The 17,347-nt window shown below is 44.6% G+C and overlaps 1 protein-coding gene across 1 annotated transcript in view; it reads right to left on the reverse strand.

Annotated features, from left to right (window-relative positions):
- Nucleotides 1-17,347, reverse strand: part of LOC8038693 (thrombospondin type-1 domain-containing protein 7A) — a 287,547-nt gene that overhangs the window by 180,226 nt on the left and 89,974 nt on the right. Inside the window, exons 5-9 of the mRNA XM_042294639.1 lie at nt 12,084-12,454; nt 7,377-7,643; nt 5,720-5,823; nt 4,571-4,735; nt 2,783-2,988 (exon numbers count right to left, since the gene is read on the reverse strand). Of these exons, the coding sequence (XP_042150573.1) occupies nt 2,783-2,988; nt 4,571-4,735; nt 5,720-5,823; nt 7,377-7,643; nt 12,084-12,454 (1,113 nt within the window). The remainder of the gene's footprint in view (nt 1-2,782; nt 2,989-4,570; nt 4,736-5,719; nt 5,824-7,376; nt 7,644-12,083; nt 12,455-17,347) is intronic.

The following is a 17,347-nucleotide window of genomic DNA, read 5'->3' on the forward strand; positions in this document are numbered from 1 at the left end:
AAGACTAGCAACGACACACAAATTGGGTGAGTAAGATGGCGTTTTGTATTTTGTTCTGCTTCAGCCGTGATTTTTGTTCTGTAACTTGCAGTCTTCAGGAAGTCAGGGCCTAAAAGCTTGTGGCTAATGCGAAAATCAAGAACCGCCTCTTTTATTTATGATCTGTATTTTCAAATTTACCTTTTTCAATGTCGGTAGATGGTGCTTCTGGAATCCATCAGCCAATACGCATGCACGCTAACGTTTTTCGTCGCTATTTTAATAGACCGCGTTTCACTCTTACTCCTACCGCAGCCGACGCTACGGTCGGCAGCCCGACCGTAGCGTCGGCTGCACGATGGTCCATCGTGCAGTATGGTCCATCGTCGTAGCGTCGGCAGCCCGACCGTAGCGTCGGCTGCACGAGGGACCATACTGCACGATGGACCCTCCGGTACGCTCTGCGCCACAGAAGACTCGCATATGCCCAGTTTGTACCCGAGGGCCTATCGTACCGCATCGGACGCGCAAACACGGTTCCCGAAAACTCTTGTGATAACACACGCACTAAAGCGATGTCCGCCGTCACGATGCACTTTTGGGCATTGCTTAACCGGCCCGTTGATACGTAGCGTTGGCTGCGATTGGTCTCTGAAAAAAATCTTCTCTCGAAAGGTTCTTCGACGCCCCAAGAATCAGCTTGTAAAGAACGGTTTCGCTTCAAACGCTATCGCCCCCTGGCGCACTGGAAAGGCAACTGGCTGGTGAAGAATTCACTCGTTCGAGAAGGTTCTTTATAACTTCCATTTTTTTCGCTGTGGAGCAGCACTGATCTTATCTAATTTTTCACGGTATACCCTGCGTTTGTATTCACTATTGAAATGTAGAACTATAAATCGAAAATTAGTATAAAAATAAAATGCTCAAATAATATTACATATTACTAAAAACCTTTTCACCTAAATTACTTCGCAGAAGCGCGAGGTTGTTCTACTGTGTAAAACGTTTCGCTGTATGCACAGCATGCACGACAGGCAGAAAAAGAGTGAGTGACTACACGAAACACTTCGCTGGCACAGGAGTGAGCAACGTAAATGTAAATATTTACGTTCTGAAGGAGTAGATAGTTCATTGAGTCATGAAGTATAGGAAACTGTTGTTTTGTTTCGAATGTCTCTTCAAATCTAACTAACAAAGAACTGTCTTATTAGAAAAATAGCTTAAAAGAACTATTCAAAGGTTTTTCACGAAGATCACTTCACAAAAATATCTTAGAAATGAATGTTTTTTTTTTTTTCGGCGAACTGATTTATCGAGCCAAAAATAGCTGATAAGAGCTTCTCAAAGGTTATTTATGAAGAACTTTTTTTTATTAAAAAGTGTACAAAATAGCTCGTGAGTGGTTTTCATTTAAGAAATGTTTTATGAACAAAAGCTGCAAACAACTTTTCAAGGGTTTTTTCACAAACGGTTTTAGCATCAAAAAAGGAGCATAAAAGACCGCTCAATACGTTTTTACAAAGAACCCGTGTAGGGGGTGTTTGAGAGAACTTTTAGGGTGAAAAATATAAATAGGCCAAAGACCCCCAAGAGGTATTTTACGACCAGATTTAGTTTTTGGTGTTTAAAGGAAGCGGAGTATACAGAGCTTGCAAGTGCCGCTATTTCTGGTACTGCCGGTTATTTCTACTTACTGGTGTCTTCGACCTTCAACTTATGTGGTGGGAAACTAACGCGGCGAACCGAACGCTGGGGGCGCATACAATGCTGGCATGGCCCTGAACGACGACATATGCGAGCTATGTAAACCTGTAAACTAAGCGTGGGGGGGGGGGGGGGGGGGGGGGAGGGTGTGCTACCTTATAATAATAATAATAATAATAATAACTTTATTTTCCAAATGAATTGGAGGGGCAGAAGGGAAAAAGCCTCCAAAGGAGGCTTGACGAGCACGAAGCCCCATACGGTGACAGACGCAGCAGCACAAGAAAAAGAAGAAAAAAAAAAAAAGAAGCTCACACACGCATATACATAAGAAAGACAAAAAAACTTCATCAGAATTATTATAAACACTACACACCTTGCAAAATGAAAACCGACCATTAGGCCACCTTCTGGAACAACTTGCAAACAGAAATTCTCTGGTTGATTTAAATATCATTGTACAACATTGCGGAACGCAACTTCTTACCGCATTTTAATAATAATATCTCGCACTATGAAAAATCACGCCGAAGACTTTTGTCGCATTGAGCCGCAATTTTAAGCTTGCTCCGAGAAGCTCTCCGCTCAAAATTGGATTGTCACAACAATGATTTAACATATCTGGCAAAGAAATCGGCAGCGGCAAAATCGGGAGTGGTATTTTTCACGCGCTCAGCTTCACGACCTTTCACGGGATTCAGGGCTTGGTCATATATGGACCATTTCAACAGCTGTCTTCTGCGTGCTGCCATTCCTGTCTATCGGGCTGTGCAACGCGTTCTAAACATGAGCAGTGGCTCACTACTACAGAATATCAGACTCTCCGCATGTGTCTATTGACCAGTGACTCAGCATTTTTCGCCTTGATGATACGCCTTGGAAAGGCGAAGTACCACTAACGGCTTCAAAAACACAGAGAGCGGCTCAATATGTTCACGCTTCTTGCGTCGAAACTCGTTCTTCTGCGCCTTTAATAGCATATTTCCCAATCGTGTTGGCCGCGGAGCGATAAAAACATACTCAGAACTCGCCACGTCCTTCCTTTCCTAAGCTGTCAGTGACTGTTATAATCCCAAGTTCAATCTATCGAATATCTTACCCCGTCGAAGAAGAGGCAACGGGCGCTCCTCGACTGCACTCCGACGCCGCAGCTGGCTCCCGAGAGCGGCTGGCAGACGTTCCAGGGCTCGGGCTCCCAGTGAGACAGCACGGCGCGGTCGCAGCTCTCCGTCTCCTTCAGGTGCGGACACTCCTGGCCGCCGGAGGAAGGATGCACTTCCACTGTGCGGCTTCGAACCCGGTACCCTGCACGGTGGAGGACACGCAACGCCAGAGCAACAAGCTCTGCACTGACGGAAGTCGCGAGGCGTTCATAACGCCGATAACAGGGCTCGCTTGTTAAAAGCAACGTCTTAGCTCAGACTGTGTGAGAGGAAGCCTGCCAAGGCTGGGGGGCTCAAGCGCTTGAGACTCGACTTCACGTGCCACTCCACATGTCTTGCCTTGCCGCTGATTTATTTTTTTACACAGTCTCAGCTTTGACTTTATTTCTCGCAAGCCGGCCCTGGTCTCGCTTCAAGCAGTTCAGCCGTACGTTACTCAGTCAAGAAGTTTGAGGTGCCTTATGCTTACATGGTCGCGCAATTTTAGTGGAAATGTGCAGCAAACAAACATCAACGCTATACAAGACCTCACACAAGTTGCCGGGACAACGCTGATTACAGGCTGCGCTAACTTGTTAACCCTTGTGTTAGCGAGAGAAACTAAACTGCGGTGCTTCCTTTATCAGATAATTTTGAATACTTAATGTGGTAGGTACGTGAACAGGCCCTAGAAGTATCGTTACTTCGTTTCACCTTATGTCAGAGCGCTGCAAGGCGCCCTGAGTGCGCTGTAAGGCGCACTCAGCGCTTGGTTGGATAAGCAAGTAGCTAAGCACGCACATAAAAATGACGACCGCCATGACGATGCGTTGTCATGGATGCTTGATTGGCCCCTGGACACATAAGGGTGGCTGCGATAGGACTTAAGTTATAAAAAGTATATCTGGTGACGGGTAGACTCCCTTTATATGCCACTATTTCCACTATTACCGAGTATTAGTAGTTCACGTCCGTATTTCAATAACGATACCCAATGCTCCGCGGATGTCTTTGTGAATACATTATTTTGATTAACGGAACGCAAAAGCAATCTACTAAACGCCTTGTTAGCTAGTCAACCTGAGCGCAAGATTAACAATAATTGGTGCTCAGTTTACATCAATAAGCATATACACAAAAAATAAAAAATAAAGATTCGAGAAGACATGGTACTGGGGGCGGCTGTCTCCGATCAATGCAAACATCATATCCGTTGCACACTGTTATAAGCGCCTTCCTGATCAGACACTGCATCGCGATGCACTTCCAACAGCAATCATTTTTTTTTTTAATTTGGCATTAAAAAAAGTGCTTGTTATTATGCTTTAGTTGTAATTGCGTCACGGGGGCATACATGCATCCACAGTTTATGCCACAGAGGCTACATGATCATTGAAACATGCCACCGATTGCCTTTTTCACTTTTCACTTTCACTTCTGACTGTATGGAAATATTACTAAAAGCTGGCCCTCAAAGCGACAGGAAGACACATTTCACTCGTAAAGTCAATCACTTTCGAGAAAAAAATTTAAATCTTCTAATATTGGACAAGGAAGGAGGTTTTGTTGTGACGACCAGAGAGACCAGAGAGCCTTTAACCCCTGTTCTTTCTTGAAAGAGCAGGGATTAGAGGCCGAATTTCAGCGCGGAGCAGTATGCACTCGATGATACGTAAAACTAGTTCTGATCGCTTTGTGCAAACAGTTTTCTAGAGGAAAAAAAACTTGTGCTTGCAAGGCGGTACCTTCTTCGGGTGCGGGGAAAGGCGCGCCACGGATAAGGGGCAAACACTGGCCCCAGGGCGACCACTCGGACACCAGGCAGTCCACGGGGCAAGGCACTGTGCACTCCTCGAGGAGCGGAGGGCGAGGCTGCATCTCACACAGGTGACCCGCGACGGGCCGACTGTCTGCGATAAGGTAGAAAAAAAGCGATCGAGACTTACGCAGCATGAACACCACTCGGAGCCTCGATGGACCTCGATATTTAAGTTTTCCTTTGGCGAGGCACGGTTACATATATTTATTTTCTTGATACAAAGGGTCCTCCCAATAATTTATTTTTAATTTAAAAAGAAATGTGAACGTTGAATTATCTTCGTTGTATGAATGTTCCACATGCCTGCGCCAGAGTACAACTGTGCTTGTTTATCGTTTGATTAGTCTTATGAAAAGTTCAATTATAATCGCGAGTGTTATCTTTCTGCGGCCTATACTACTCTCTAGACCGTGGAGCTTGTTTATAAGAAGTCCACGGAGCTTCCTGTTGTCATTCTTGAGCTACATTTTCACCCTCCCTGTCACGTCGACATTGACGCCACCAACTGCCTTTAGTGCTAGTCAAAATTTTGGGTAATCAAATATTGATTTCACAATTCTAAAAGCGCCTCGTGCCTGTAGATTATATACAATCAATTTGCTCAGTTTATTGCATATAATTGGTGGTATCACTGGTGTCTAAAATCTGCTTACTCCGGTGTTCAGCAAGGACGGCTTTCTGCAGATTGAGTGGCTTCTATCTGCATTTCCGGGTTTGATGTCCGGTAAAACACAGAGACCGCCAATTGACGGCGAACAATAGAAGGATGCCAGGGAATGACTAAACTCAGAATATGATTAGACCAAAAATAACATGGGCGCGAGGACCGCCAGCATGACTTTTCACTTGCTCGTTGTCTTTGCTAACTTAGCATTTTGTAGATATAATCGTGTTGTGAGGTTCTACGGAGCCTCGTAGTGTACGTCGCGATTGCATGTCTGCGTGTTCTGTCGAAAAGTCGACTTAAAGACGTATATTCGTTTATCCCGGCCAGTTTTCTTCTTTTTTTTTTTTTTGCGATTACAGTCATTGAGAAATTAGTTCTCAGTTACTCCAATTCTTTAATAGGTCTTACCATTGGTCCTGATGCAGGTAACGTTACGTTGTCGAACTCCTCCATTGCATAAATTACTTCCTTCAGGAACGCAGGCGCTCCACTCTGATGCAATCCAGTCAAAGCTACAAAACGAAACCAATTGGAATATCAACGTACATGTCCAATTTATTATGTATTCATAATTTGTGTCATCCACCCCACACCTTGCCAAGTAAAGTAAACAGAAACAAATACCAGCATCAAATAAAAAAAATTACATATTTAGGCAATATTCATGTTTCATCGAAAAATATGAGGGAAACTGAGCTCCTAGAGTTATTAGTGTAGAAATTGCTGAGTAAGTCTGGACCACATGAGCTAATAGTGATAAATCTACCCAGAACTGACAAAAACAACCACTCGGAAACATGGTTTAAAAATAGCGTAGGAACTCTGCGGATGCCACTACCATTTTATTATGGCCCACGATTGGGTGGTGGCAACGAAACACCCTCCTCATCAGCAGCAACAGCATAGTAAAGTGCTCGAACCAATCGGTACTGAGGAGTGGAATCTAATGATAATGAAACGGGCACCACCACTGAGAGCCCAACGCTGACATTTTTATCCGTTGTCAATGTCTATATCACGCCGCCGGCATGCCACTTTACCGCAGAGCATTCGAGATTCGAGGGGCTAGTAACGGCAGTCCATGAGCAGTTTCACTTAGGAACGCGTAGCAACGGAAGGTCCGTGCAGATTGTCCTCGCGCATTTTTTTTTCAAGCCCTTGGGCTTTGAAATTCGCTGGATATGCTTCGTAGATCGCAGTTTTTTGCCACCCTCTGCGAGAAAGTAGACGCGAAGTCAATATTTAAAGCAGTTATCGTCGTTTGTTCAATTAGTGGTAAGGTTGCCAGATGTCCAAACGCTTTGGCCGGGACAGTTCTGTTTTCTAGGTCCAGTTCTGCCGTCACATTATTTTGTCTTAAAAGACTCGTGTTCCGTTTGTGTGGGAACGTGCATAGTTGGTGTCGCAGACGCAATTTTATCAGAATTAACATACTGTGATAACGCTCTCCTTTTTTCAAAGTACGTTTTCGCGCGCTTTCTGAGGTTAGATCTCTAAATACATTTGGACAACATAAAAGCGAGCACAGAATATATTTTTTTTTTAATATATGCAACTGAATCCAGTATGTTTTGGTTCGCTATATATTTTCCCGATTGTTTTAAAGTGTGGGAGAAAGGCACTGAAGTTCAGGACGAGGGGTTTGAGAAAAATCTGTCCTTTTAGGTTGAAATGAATAGAAGCCCAGCACTTTTCCTTCTGCCTCACTTCGCCCCCTCTGCATTCTACCCCCTGTCCCAAATAGCGACCAGGCTATTTAAATCAACCGCAAAAAATCGGTTTCTTAGCCTATCGCGTTCCGCTTTTGTACAGCGTTGGCCATAGGTGGTGCATTTTATCTGTAAAATTCGCAAAGAACAAACTTACACCAGGAAAGAGTAAAAAACAAAAATGGCCTAACTCCTATGGAAACGCAGCGAAGACACCGGTGTTCAAACCATAGGGCTACCTATGGCCGCTATTCGGGACGTGCAGTACATTGAGGATTAAGGTCAGCCTTTTTAATGGCGATCAAGCGGCCGTCCGCTTCTGCTTTCATTGTCCCCCGACCGGGCTGTGAGGTCACCTGGAGCAGAGAGGGAGGTGCTGCGATTGTAAGGCGGTTTCGACGAGCGGCGGGCAGGGACTTGCACCGCCCAAAGGCAGCTGCTGAATGGTGCGGAAGCGCCGCTGTCGCCTGGGACCCGACGGAGACAGGTCTCCTGAGTCGAGGAGGCAGCCCTCGCGTTCCACGTGCCACTGGGACCACGGCGACACCTGGCAGTTCACCGGCACCACACAGCCCTCTTCGTCCGTGGGCAGGGCACGCATGTTTTCGTCCCGTCTACACTTTCTGCGCAGAGGGGCGTGGAATGAGGCGTGTCGGTGTCGAAGCCCAGAATTAATGTCTCAGAAGCTTCAGCTGGCACATTTTTTAGAGCGCAGCTCTTTGGCGCCCGCTTCCGGGTTTCGCGGCGTCGGCGTTGCCGTCGACGTAACAGCCCCGCGAAATTTAGTGGGTTATGTTTCCCCGCTAAATTTAGCAGGGCAACGGAACTGATGTTGAGGTCACGTGACGTCAATTTCCCCGCTAAATTTAGCAGGGAAATTTTCCCGCTAAATTTAGCGGGTAAATTTTCACGCTAAATTATTTTCCCCGCTAAATTTAGCGGGGATACTTAACTCGCTAAATTTAGCGGGGTCCCGCTAAATTTAGCGGGAGAATTTTCAGGCTAAATTAAATTTCGCCGCTAAATTTAGCGGGAAGAAAGAAGGAGTTAGGGGAGAGGAGGGGAACGAGGAGGGGCATACCCTTACCACCGTAACTCCCCTTCTCCTTCTCAAGAGCTGCGCTCTAATTTCGCATGACAGAGATTTGTAAGCGTCTTTGATTTTTTCTGACAATGAATTCGTACACCAATCATCAATTAGTCTAATTAAGCACACGGGTAATTAGTATCACGCTGAAAGAATCGTTATGGCTTTGGCGTACGGCGGGACACTTTCTTGCCACTTGGAATATAGACCCTTTTTATCTCAGTAGTTGTCTGACCGGCAGATAGAGGGTGCTGACGTAGTCGCTGCCGTTAGGTTGCTTCAATGTGGTTGGTTTCGGTTCAACGTGTACGTGGCTGTGCTGCTGTCTTTTGTTTTTGTTTTTAGTTTGTGCTTAATTTTGTGACACAAATGTTCCCCCCGTATTACATAGAAGTAATTTCAAGCCTAAATTGCGATTTTTTTTTTACGGACATTTTTGATGATTTTGTTTATAGCCAGCGGCGAAACGACTGAACTGATGTGCAGGCAGGATTACCATCGTCCACGGCCGTACTGATGTTAGTTTCTAGAAAAATAAACCAATGACAAGACTAATAGGTTAATTTTGAAGAAGCAGGTTGACAGCTAGATTAGCAATGTGCTGAATCGGTAAGAACAGATGAACTCGCAAGTTTACTGCTGACTGTTTTGTTTTCGTAGAGAACCAATTTAAAGTGAATTTTGCAGGCTAAAACGTCTTGTAGAATGATGCAAAGAGAAGTTATAAAAAAGAGGTTACATTTTCTCGGCCTGTTTCATTAAAAAGAAAAAAAAGAGTACTCGAGAAATATTTTAAGAGTGCGACCCAGGGCGAGTAGGAAGTTTCTTTAATTATCAGCCTTGTAAAAGAACCCATAGCAGCATTTCACCATATTGACCCTAGGAAATAAACTATATTTATATGGACATTTTCGTACGGCGTACACAAGATATGATATAAATGACAGGCCCATCACATTAAGTCTGACATCTGTAAAATTGTCCAAGTAAAAGTGAAGGGCGCAGGAGAAGTACATCGGAAAGTTTGACTAAAGTCGAACACTAGGCGCCACATCGTGGATCTGTATAAACAGATCTTTATTGGTTTCAATAGATGCGCTTCGTGAATTTAGAGTACCAGCAACAAAAATAAACCTCGATTCTCCATCAACAAAGCTAGACTCGGGAGTTTTGTAGGCAGACGGCTTTCTTTCGGCGTCCAAGATTGCGGACTCCAGGCACTAACGAAAACGAAGACAGCATATATGCAATTTTGTTTTTGCGTGCGCAAAAAAAAAAAGAAAGCGTCGTCAACTACTGCGCATGCGCCGAGCTCAAACTGCGTTTTGAATTATCGCATAAAGACGACGCTAATTTTTTGCGTAACCAAAATATTGTGCGTCCGCTATTCTAAAACTCGGTATTCTTAAGCTTTCTGTGGGAGTTTCTTACCTGGGAAGTCCTAAGCTAGTGTTAAAATAAATGAAGTGAATTGAAGTTGTTATCTAAGGACAATCAATAAATAATTTGAACGACTGTCGAAATGGCACCGAGCATGGTATACAGTTTCCTAAAATTCATAACTAAATCGACCAATCGAAAGCTTATATCGCAAACACTATTGAGAACGTCATACACATATACGGATGATAATGTGAACAAAAAAAATCGTCTGATGTTGACGTACCATTATATTTAGCATCAAATACAATGCAAGTGAAACGTTCCTTGCCTATCTCCACGAGGTCCCTCAAATAATCAACAGAAACTGTTTTTTATCTCTTATGAATAAAAAAAAGTATGTTTTCAGAAACCCAAAGTCTCCTCACGCTGACTATACTTGATTCCTTCCAATCCTAAATCATAAATATACGGGCTTCTAAATGAAAATGTTCCACCACTGTTAGTAAACTAACCTGAGCTATCATAAGTAATTGACATTTGAACCCTCCTGATGTCTTAGTCATTTACATAATCAGTGTGGATCAGTGCATACGCTGATTGTTGTGCCTCATCTTCACTCATTCGGTACGCCGAAGTTAAATATAATGAAATCGTACTCAAAACAAAGGGTAGAAGGTGTGCACATCATGATGTATGCTATTAGGCAGTAGATATAAGTATCAAACTATACTTTACAGAGTAAGGCGAGAAAGCACGGCGAAATGCGACGAAAAACACTAATACAACGCATCCGCCAAGGCGTGGAGGGGAGAGCAGAGCGGCGAGTGTAAGCAACCTAATGGCGGCCGCGTGACGAGATCATAAGATGGCAGCGCCCATGCGACTGAGGATGAAAAGGTCTATAAAAGACATTTGGGGAGTCGCAGTGATTGGCTGCACTGATGGAGGAAAGACCACTCATCAGGGTTCGAAGGGGATCGCGGAGCCTGTGTGTACAGGATTTTTAATAAAACATTAAAGGCACCCGTCTCCTTCCAGCCATTTAGCAAATCTAACATAATCAGAGTACTTGTTTATGAGATATACTCTTTAATTGCACTCATTTCAAAGCTCCGTACGGAATCTCAGCTGTCAGTGAATGTACCATAGACTAGCAAGGTCATTAAAAATGTATCGTACTATTTTATTGGCCTGGCTTTAACTAGTACAAGCAATAAGAGCGGTCATCAGTATCACTCTTCAATGACCATGTGATCTCAGTGGAAAGAGGATGAATGCCTTTAAGGTCGCCATGGCTATAAAAGCAAGACACAGAGCTTTTTTTATTTTTTTTTTCCGTTGAATTACTGATTGAAGACGTTAATGCTCTTTGAGCACATTGTGTGAAGAATACATGCAGGAGCCTTCGAATGTGTAGGTGAACGCAAAACCGATTTACCCATTTTCTGTTTTTTTTTTTTTTTGTTTTTTTTTTTTTACTCTTTTTGTTGCAAAAGTGCAACAGATTTATTTGGGACCCTGTTAGGACAATAAAACTTGCTTCAAGGAGCCTACCTTTCAAAGTAACACGTACTTTGTTTTTATTTTGAGTTGGTTTTAATATGCTTACATGCAGCTAAAAAAGGGTATAAACAAAGACAATAAAAGCGTTGTTATTGTCAGGTTTTGTTTAGTTGTTGCCTTGATTCTACAGATCGAGGAACGCGGTATTTATTTTGTGGCACATCTTTAGAAATTCAATTTGCTGTGCACATTTTGTACATTCATTGACTGCAACAAATATGTGGGAGCAATGGTAGGAACAAAGCAGATCAAGGCCAAACAGATGTAGCCTTCAAATTGCAATATTCCCGCATTATCTCGATGTGTGTTCGCTCATAAATGCGGATATCAGTGCTGGAAGGTTTATGGGAGCTTATCCAGCTAACGGAGAGCATCCCAGATTGGGAATCATTTATCTCGGCTCAACGTTATTACTCAAAAGCAGCTGTCAAACTCCCGCGATGGGGCAGGAGGTGGGTACCTCTCCTCTCTTCTCCTTCTAGGGGTACTTCTGCTCTCTTCTAAAGCGCCTCCTAGGGGCGGAGTCTCATAACGGTATTCTTCGAAGACGCTACAGTGGAGCGCCATCTAGACGCTGTACCTTTAAACTTTGTAACTGTAATTACCATAGCAGCCGTCGAACGACGTGCTACGAACCATGCGGAGAAAGGGGGTATTGTTTGTAGAAGTGGCGTCTATGGGCAGTTTCTTATCTTAGTTAAGCTAATAACATTGCCTCAACCCGTCAGAAAAAAAAAGAACACAATTTTTAAGGGGCAAGTTGGTTTTCGTACCTCATACGATGTCTGAAGAAACTATTGCATAGATTTTTTTACGAAAGAGGTGCAAGCCTTTCGTACAAAATTGTATGCAATACTGGCGCGCTCCCTAATAAACAGTAATCTATCGCAGTATTAAAGACATCCAACTGATTAACATGTCGTGTCCAGGGCGGTTTATTTAAATCTAGGTTGCCCGTCTCCCACGCTCCCTTCGTCTTCTACCCGTTGTCGCGACATCGCCCTTTTTTTACCGCCAGAACGGAACTTACAGCACATCCACTGCGACACCCGTATGGTCCAGACAGGTCACTTTGCGCCGCCTGACCCCGACGACCGGCTGTCTGAAGGCAGTGGGCGTCTCGGAGTCACTCTCCTGCGGCGCCTCGTCACTTTGGCACTCACTCCATGGCCCGACACTGAGCACAAACACTTTGTCCCCCGGCGCTTTCCTCCTAGACTTGCGTTTGTGCCAGCTCCGGCAGCCTTGCCGCGGAGGGCAGCTCATGGTCTCGGACAGCGCCGGGCAGTCGTTTCCCCCGTTCAAGGGGCCCACTAACACCGTCCTCCGTCGGCTCACTGTGTGGTTTTGGCAGATAGCGTGGCACGGCGGCCAGGCCTCGAACGGGCTCACCACACAATCCTGCAGGTGCAAAGGGTGCAGTTTGTTTCCAATATTCAGGAAATTCCATCGCCTTCGTGAAGCGGTTTACTTGGACGAGAACCCTTATACCGTCCGTTTAAAGGGGTCTCCAAACCAAAAACGGAAAGCGGCAAGCGTGCAACGGAAAGCGGTAAGCGTGCAGCGGAAAGCGGAAAGCGGTAGCGAAAAGCTTTCCCCATGCGTTCCGCTTCGTACCGTTTTTGACGGGAGGACACGGATGGGGCACTGGAATGTGTGCAAGACAAAACCTCTGGGCGCAACCAATCAATGGAACGAGAGAAGGGGAGAGGAGGTAAAGGCGAAGAAGCAGGTGGACAGAGAAATTCTCGCTGGTTGGTCATGAGTGACATTTTTCTGACTACTGTTACGCCCACCCTCTCTCCCCGGTGCCTCCGTCTTGCTCTGACAGAAATCATGTCCAACTCGAAAAACCGAGCTAAAATTTCTCCCTTTTCCAGCTAAAAGTTTACGTTTTACGCTTTTCACCTTTTAGTTTGAAGATTCCTTATCTAATTACAGATTCCAACGGGAAAAATTGAATCACAGTTGACCTGGTATCAGTCACGCGCAATAGTCAACAATTTAAACACTGTTAGTTGTGGTACCCGGCAATATTTCGCCTTAAGATAAAAAAAAAAAACGAAACGGTGTAAATTTAAAATAAGTAATTGTTGCACAAAAAAAAAGGACGAAAAAAAGAAGAAAATAAGCAGATAAAAACCTCAACCACTTTATATGTGAAAGTTAAATTGAGCATAATGTTTGAACGGAAAGTCCGATTCCGTGATTAATTGCCTTTATTTCGCAACTTATAAAAAAGAAAGAAAATATATCCAGTTAATGGGCCCCGGCCAAATGCCACGATTTGACGGGGCCATATGTATGAACCCCCAAGTGTTCAAGTTTAATGCGCAGGTTAATCGCTCAGTACCCCAAAATGTTCTCTCTTTTTTTTTTGGGGGGGGGGGGGGTTGTGCGTAAGAAATTCGTACTAAGTTTTTCTCATAAAAATACGTACATGCAACAAAATAAACATTTACGTCAGAAAGACAACTAGAAGTTTCTCTAGATGGCACAATAAATTATCACGTTACTGGAACTAGGGTGCCTCAATGCTCTTTCGTTTAGAGTGACGACATTCTTTGTAGTACCAGGGCTGATGATGCTCCTTTGTAGTACCAGATGCCGACAACATGCACTAAGAGATAAAATAAAAATAAATAGCCAGAAACAAGATGCCGCCGTAGCACGGCCAACGCCAAGAGAGTGCGCGCATGGAGACACTGTTTCACGCACTCCGGAACAGAAAGAAAAAATGCGATTGGAACAAAAAGGTCAGACGTCATCAACCTAAGCAAAGCGCGCATGAAGGCACTGTACCCATCATTTTAAGTCAAAAACTTCAATAAGCATGACCAGCAAATGCTACCCGACAGTCAACGGAAGACAGAGTCCTGTGTTTTGTCTGCCTAGGAAAGTCCGGCCAACCAAGATCAATCAGCGGCAGACCTTCCCCTTCTGCTCGTACTCTGCCCTTGCCTTCTCGCTTGCTCACTTTTGTCAGATCGCTGCCGGCATACGCTTTAATGCCCAACGCACACGGCTATGATGGCGATCAGCCCATGATTCAATGATTCCAGCGCCATCCAATTGTCCATTATTAAAACGTCATACCTGCTCTCATGCGAGCTGCTGCAGAATTAGAAAATGGCGAAAACAACAACGTCAAAGCACTCTAGGCCTCTGGCGGCATTATCGCATAATAAACAACGAATAACGATGGTTTTTATGTACGCTCCGGTGCCGTTCGTTTTTTTTTTTTTTTCTGAGAATGTTCGTTTGTTTTGTGGTCGAAATCAGTCTTACTAAAAGAGATGCCTCTCCTTCGCGCGTTAGTGGTGTGCCAACCAGCTGGAATGGCATACTGAGGCAAACGTGCGGGATGTCTTTCGATTACGTTGGTCGCTCAATGAGGTTGGTGCGTTTCGCTCGTCGGCAGTCGCTGAAGTGGGAGCACAGCTTTAGCAAACAGAGACGGGACGTTGAGAGGCCTGTCAATCCGCCGAGCCACGTTGCCTTGCCAACCTCGTCGAGAGGGTTCCTAGGCGTTTGCCGTACGCTCTCACGTACTCTCATGCTTGAGCGCGGCCTGAGCGGTGCCTCAACCACGCAAGGAGCCGGCCTTCGCTCCAGCCACTTCGCTGATGTTAGCGCGATTTCGTATAATGAGAGTAAAAGCGGCCGCTGCGGGTGTCACCGACCGCATTATGCACGCTGGCATAATCAAGCTCTTGGTGCATGCGGGAGCGGGGAAATGAAGCGTGACATGCCTACATTAAGTTTCACCAGGCGGAAGCGGGCTGGGAACTGGCCCGGAAATTAAATGTAACCTCTCTCGCCGAATTTCTGTTTTTCTCGCTAAACTTTGGAACACCTTTTTGTTATTTTTAACCAGTTTTTTTTTTTTCACTTTGGTACGTTCATTTCTTGTCAGTTTTTATTTTTTGTTTTGTAGTACAGGTTATTGATTTCATTTCAAGATGAATAATATAGGCGCTTTTTGGCTGCTTTAAACTAAGAAGTGCTTACCAAAAAGCGACCTGACAGGGGGGAAGTTTCGTCTAATGTATATAAGGCAATTTTATCTTGATATTTTGATCAAAAAATGTATAACGCTAACAGTTGTCGCCAGTTTTTTGAGTGAGAAGGCAGTAGGGGGATTTCAAAATTAGGTATTTCGTGCGTTAGCTAGGAAAAATACTCATGGGCAAGTTCCCGATAAACAAATCACCCTTCCGTTTATTGAGTCGTATTTATACTCTGTATATTGTAGAGAGAAAGAAGAGGGAAAGAGTGAGGAGTTGGTACAGAGCATGGGCAACGATAACACGTTGGCAGGTACATTTATAAAACACGACACGTCTTCCTTTCTTAAACGAAATTAAAAGCAAGCATGATATACACAATGAAAGTCTGACGGCTGGACCATTAGACTATACGCCTTAAGAGAAGTGTGTCATAGGCTCTGAAAAAAATTCTGGTCGTAGCCTAGTCGATGCCGGGTCTTGGGTTGCGTGAGGATCTTCTTAACATTGTGTTGTCGTAGTCGAACTACATGCTGGTGGTTGAAGTTGTTCTGATGCACCATCGTTGAAGCTCGCCTTATTCGCCGAGTACTCATCGTAACCATTCAAAAGTTATTTTGTCTCCACCAAATGTGAGCGCTCACGTCTTAGAAAGTTGCCGTGTTCTCTAACGACCTGATAAAACCTAAGGCGCGTCCTCTTTACTACCTTGGCCTTCGTCGCCTACGTGTCGCCCTGGATGCTGATTGGTTGTCATGGCAAAGGTGGAAGATGCCGCCTCATCGGCTGTGTCTCCTGATGTTTAAGCACAACCGTGTTTGGCGTTCTTTTGAAGTCTGGTAAAGGTGTCCGCAGTCGCCGACGTTGAAGTAGCTATCCTGGTGCTTTGCCGTGTTTCAAGGGACTGTACCGGTAACTGAGGAATCCAAGTCAGAAATCCTTTCGTCCGTTTTGTTTCTTTAGGCATTTCTTTCACGATTTGCTGACCTTTTTCTGCGTATTTCCTACACCCTTCACACTTGCTCACAAGATTGTCAGTATCTTTATTCATCCCCGGCCAAAAAACAATACGGCTCGCTTGTAATTTGCACTCATTTCGCCTTATGTGCCCTGCGTACAATCTCAAGACGCATGCTTGTAGGTATCACGACTTTGCAACCTCCAAACAGCATATCGTTCACCACTGACAACTCTCTAAGAAGGACTTAAGTTGTTCCTCGACAGGTCGGTTAGTTTTGAGGCATTCCATGACGCTCTTGATATAACTGTCGCTGTTTGTTTATCTCGACACCCGCACTGGTTTCGCCTCGCTGACGAGTGACGAGACAACACTCATGGCATGCACTTCCACAATCTAGTTCGCTTCGTGCTTCTGTAGGCAGGTGATTGGAGCCCGCGAGAGCATTTCAACCAGCGCCAGCTGTTTTCCTGGAATGCGCTGCGGTTGGAAATCGTACTTGAGCAGGCGAAGAAAAAAAAGCTGTAGTCGTGACGGCATATCACCATTTGCTTTCTGCAAAATGCCTATCAGCAGATGGTGATAGGTTTAAAGAATCACCTTACGTCCGTATACGAAGTGATGAATTCTTCTCATCCAGATACCCCTCCATTGCTTCTTTTTCAATCTGTGAGTACCTTCTTTAAGTATTCTTCAGTACATGTGAGACATAAGCAACTTGTTCGCACAAGTCGCCATGACGTTGCATAAGAGCTGACACTATGCCGTTCTGAAAAGCATCCACGGTTATTTTACTCTTTCTTCTAGGGTCGAAAAAGGCCAAAAAAGGCTGCATGCCGAAGCACTTGCAAAACTGGTTCCATTCTTTCGGATGATTTTTACTCCACTAGAACCGCGTGCCTTTCTTTATCAGCTGAAAAATCAACTGAGTGATTTTCCGGAAGCGCTGGTAAAACACATTTCGAGGTCATTTATACAATTCCTAGCATTTGCTGTACTCCGAGCTTGCCAGCAGGTGCTGGCATGTCAAACAAGGAACTTACAGGGGTGGGACTTCTGCGGTAATTACGTCAACCAAAAATACATTTTGGTGACCCTGCTTTTCACCTTCTCGAGTTAAGAGTAAGACCCGCATTGCGCGATGTTTCCAGGACCAATCTGAGCCTTTCTTCGTGTTGTTGCCTTGTTGTAGCGATATAAAAATGTCATAGACATAAACAGGTACTCCATCCACCGGGTCAGATAGGTGAGTCAAGGTCTTTTGAAAAACTTCTGAAGCACAAGCGATTTCGAATGGTAGTCTGAAAACACGATAACGGCCTAAGGGAG

The sequence above is a fragment of the Ixodes scapularis genome, unplaced genomic scaffold, assembly GCF_016920785.2.
Source record: "Ixodes scapularis isolate PalLabHiFi unplaced genomic scaffold, ASM1692078v2 PGA_scaffold0__279_contigs__length_252992795, whole genome shotgun sequence".
NCBI classification, from domain to species: Eukaryota; Metazoa; Arthropoda; class Arachnida; order Ixodida; family Ixodidae; genus Ixodes; species Ixodes scapularis.